The sequence below is a fragment of the Apiospora phragmitis genome (assembly GCF_038363925.1).
Source record: "Apiospora phragmitis strain CBS 135458 chromosome Unknown utg000006l:1.0-5683423.0:1.0-5690449.0, whole genome shotgun sequence".
Lineage (NCBI taxonomy): Eukaryota > Fungi > Ascomycota > Sordariomycetes > Amphisphaeriales > Apiosporaceae > Apiospora > Apiospora phragmitis.
In genome coordinates, this window is record NW_027117404.1 from 3,137,680 (window position 1) to 3,141,777 (window position 4,098).

Consider the following 4,098-nt stretch of genomic DNA (forward strand, 5'->3'; position numbering starts at 1 on the left):
GGAAGTTCTACTGCGCCCTTAAGAGGCGTGATCAGTGGCGAACAACTGGGCCAAGAGAGGCCGAGAGCAACTTTTGGAGATAGATGTGGATCGCGAGTGACGGACAAATAGGGGGGCTGTACACATATACCTTTGAGAGAGCATCTTGGGGTTTCTATAAGTGAGCTCTTCATTCAAATTGTAGTCTTTTTTTTTTACACTGGCATGTATATCGCGTTCTGTGACTGAAGTGATGAACAAGTGCATAACTAGAATGAATGTCGATCGGACAACAATGTACGTCCTAGAACCACAGTTTGAAACCAATTTGAAAGCGGTAGGCTAGGCTGAAAGATACCCCCCTGCTCCTCCTCGTCCTCCTCCTCAGGCTAGCTCGGCCTCTAAAACAGCTTGGTTCGCCAGAGGGGACCGCCAGATTCTGACGACCTTGAGCCCCGCAGAACCGAGGAGGATGCGCCACTGTCCCTCGGAGCGCTCCTTTCCAGACAAAAACATCATCATAAGCAGGTCAAACGACGTGGCGTGCGGTGGTGCACCTGTATCGGGCAGCACGTGCTCGTGGATAAGCAGCCTGCTGTAGCCCGGCCTCAAGGCGCCCCGGATGCTGGACAGGATCTGATGCGCTGATGCGTCGGGCCAGTCATGCAGGATACTGTGCATATAGTATATTCGGGCTCCTACGACAGGAGACTACGTGAGTACGTTTCTGTATCATATGCGATCACGGGCTGGAAGGTGACTCTACCTTTGATGGGTTGGGGTTGGAAGAAGTCATGGACCATCTTATTGACCGTGTCAGGGCACTTGGTGCTCTTGATCACGGCCGCCGTGTCCTGGAGATATAGCAGCGCATCTTTGTCCGGGTAGACGGCGCGGAACTTGTCGAGGTCGTGGCCGATGTTGCCCCCCACGTCCACCAGAAGCGGCTGGCTCTCGTCAGCCCCGTCTAACAGGGGCGTCAGGGGGACGATGTTCACCCAGCTGGCCTGGTGGGCCATTTTGCCGCCCAGGCCGCGGTTGAAGGATGCCCCCTCGCGTGGGTTGTCCGTGTGGTACTGCCAAACATCGCCCTTGTAGCCCTTGGTGTACTGATGGATGCCATCACGCGGGTCAGCTGGTTCCATGTAGCCCGTCTTCTGGAGATATTCGGGCATCTTGTAGGAGCACGGGAGGCTAGTGTCGTATCTGCAGGGAAAGTGTGAGTCTCTGCTCATATGTTTTTGCTTGTTTCAGGGAACTATGCAAATTACAAGTAGTTAATCCACTCCCCATAAGCAGGCTGGAGCAGGGACGTGGCAAAAGCACTGGGCCTGAAGACGTCGGCTGATACCTCTTCCAGCATGTGGTTGGATGCTATATGGCGAAGAAGACGGGCTGTTAAATACAGAGAGTGAGTCTCGACCAAAAACATATTATGTCTATCGAAACAAGCCGAGTAGATGGACTCACCAAGGAGTTGCGGGTCGCAGTCTACCAGAGCCGCCAGATCTGTGGTGCTCTCAGCAAGGCCTCCTCGCTCGTGCCATTTCTCGAATAGCTTTAGATCCTTGGCGACCTTGAGACTTGCCCCCAGAGCGGGCTACAAGACACCCATCCACTTATTATTTTACTATATTCAAGATTGATTGAGTTTATAAACTTGCCTGGGTCATGCATAGCCTTGTGACTGTATCCCATGGGGTCTCGAGGCGGGCCACTAGATGATACGCGGCGAGCAGGGCCTTATATCGATCGGCATCAGAGGCAAAACCGTCGGCACTGATCGAGTCCAGGTCTTGGAGGATCTTGTCCGAGGAGTGGGACGAGGCGTTGGCAGCCATGGTGATATGATAGTGTGCAGGGAATGTCACAAATTTGCGGTGTTAACTCAATGGGAAGATGAGAATGCAACCGTCTCTGAGGCGTTCGAATAGACCATTTGAATTCAAAATCCTATAACATGACGGTATTTATGTGTGCTCTTTCAATCACGGAGTGGCTCCTGGATCGGTATCACCGGCCCTTCCGCCATTTCCGTTCGTGCTTGCCATGAAGTCTTGATCGGCGGCCACAGCGCTTGAGATAAATATATTCCATCCCAAGAGGGCTCATTTATAAATGCCGTCCAATGTACAGGTACATTCAACAGATAAGATGCCGAATGTGCATCTGTTTGTCCAAAAACTACGTCATTCTGTCAACAAAGACAATGCATGTTTGGGGTGATACGAAAATTGAACGGAGTTCTGCTACTTTCCTCCGTATCTTTCCGGGTATGACATTATGGGGACAGGGATGTAATATCTCATAGGTATACATCCATTTAGAATTGATACAACGCCAACTTGATATGCCGGCTTGATTATAAATTATGTAGCTTTGGTGTGTGTCGCACTATGTATTATGTGAGCTTCCGTGCTATATTGCGATCTAAGATTCGAACCCCCTCTCGCTACCACCCCCCTTTCCCTGACACCCCTTTAAAGAGAGTAGTTACGAGTTTAAATTTATAAATTACGACAGTTTAGATTTTATAGATAGTTTTTTTTATATTTTAAAATAAAATAAAAATATTTTAAATATAATTATTTATAAGTTATTTATTTAAAATATATTTTATTTTATAAATTACATTTAAGTTTATTTAAATATATATTATAAAATAATTTAAGATTTAAAATTAATTATTTATTAATTATTTATTAAAGTTTACTTATAAAACTTAAAACGCTTTAATAAGTTATATACTTTATTATTTTTAAAAACTTTTATTTATTTTATTATAATTATATAAATTAATAATATTAAAAATATAAAAGAGTATTTTAAAGTCTTTTTATTATTATATTAAATTAAATATATTATTATAATACTTTTAAATAAATTATTTATTTAATAATTAAAAAAGAGAGATTTTTTATATAATTTCTATAAAGAAAACTCGACTTTATTTATAGAATATAAAATTAAATATTAAAATAAAATTAAAATAATACTTTTTATTTATAAAAATCTTTTAATATTATTTAAAGTTATTATTAATTTTAAATAAGTATTTAATAATGTTTCTTAAATATAAAAATAAAATACATTATTAATATTAAATTAAATTAAATATAATTTAAGTTTTAATTACTATATAATATTATAAAATAAATACGAAATATATTAATAGTTAAACCCGTTTATTTTTATTTAATTTAATATAAAGCTTTAGATCTAGCTCGTCCGATATTTACGTGGGGTGTCAACGAGGCGGGGATGACAGCGAGGGGGGGGGGGTCAAATCTTATGTGACTATCCAGTTCCTGTTGGGGTGACTTGGAATCGAATCAAAGGGAAGAGGCAAAAGACAAAGTGCTATTGAGCGAGGGCCGCATGATAACAGGTTCGGACAATATGCAAGTAATAAGTAGCCGCTGTTTGTATACATGCCACCGGAGAATTTGAGGTACCTCTAGTCGCATGGGTTAAGTGACAAGAACCGCTGCCCTCTATCGATCCTTTTTACCCCTGTACAGGCCATGTAAACTATACTCAACAAGTCTCTTACTGCAGATATAGGATTCTTCAACCTGCAGGGCCATGGACCACTTGTTGTTATCTTTAACGACACATGGCCATCCGAACCGGTTGGCCATACCCTCCCTGGGCATATGTGTGGTGTCTGCCACCGTCTTCTCCGAGGAGGCTTATCTAGGTACATTTTCCGTACGCCGTACGATCACCCATGCGACGACCTGCTGGTATACCCGGATAGAGACAAGATCGCTGCTGCGTGTTCTAGGACTTCGTTACCTCCTGTTGTGAGTACACCCGTGATCGTACCATGCCGGTTCCCATCTCCGTTCTCCCGTTCCTCCCGTTCCTCCTCGGTCGGCTCCTGCACTTAACCGAATGGCCGGGCCCGAGGGCGGCAGTAGAGAATTCCCGGGATCTCCTGAACCCCTGTCGAAATTCAATATTAGCTGAACGGACCAGATTATTTTGTAAAAGCCCACGTGGCTGTTGATACCGCATGTATGTCATGGAGTTAAACAACTTATGTTTAGATGAAGGCGTTAGAAGATATTTCTGGGATCATGCACATTTGTGCCGTGATTAGAAAGAAAATTCGGT

The 4,098-nt window shown here is 43.3% G+C and overlaps 1 protein-coding gene across 1 annotated transcript; it reads right to left on the bottom strand.

Annotated features, from left to right (window-relative positions):
- Positions 1 to 363: 363 nt before the first annotated feature.
- On the bottom strand, positions 364 to 1,820 carry PG994_006237 (S-adenosyl-L-methionine-dependent methyltransferase; the record flags this gene model as incomplete). Its single annotated transcript, XM_066857646.1, has 5 exons — positions 364 to 652; positions 703 to 1,185; positions 1,251 to 1,374; positions 1,450 to 1,579; positions 1,644 to 1,820. The coding sequence occupies 5 exons, from the start codon at positions 1,818 to 1,820 to the stop codon at positions 364 to 366; spliced, it is 1,203 nt and encodes a 400-aa protein (XP_066716915.1).
- Between the last annotated feature and the right edge of the window lie 2,278 nt (positions 1,821 to 4,098).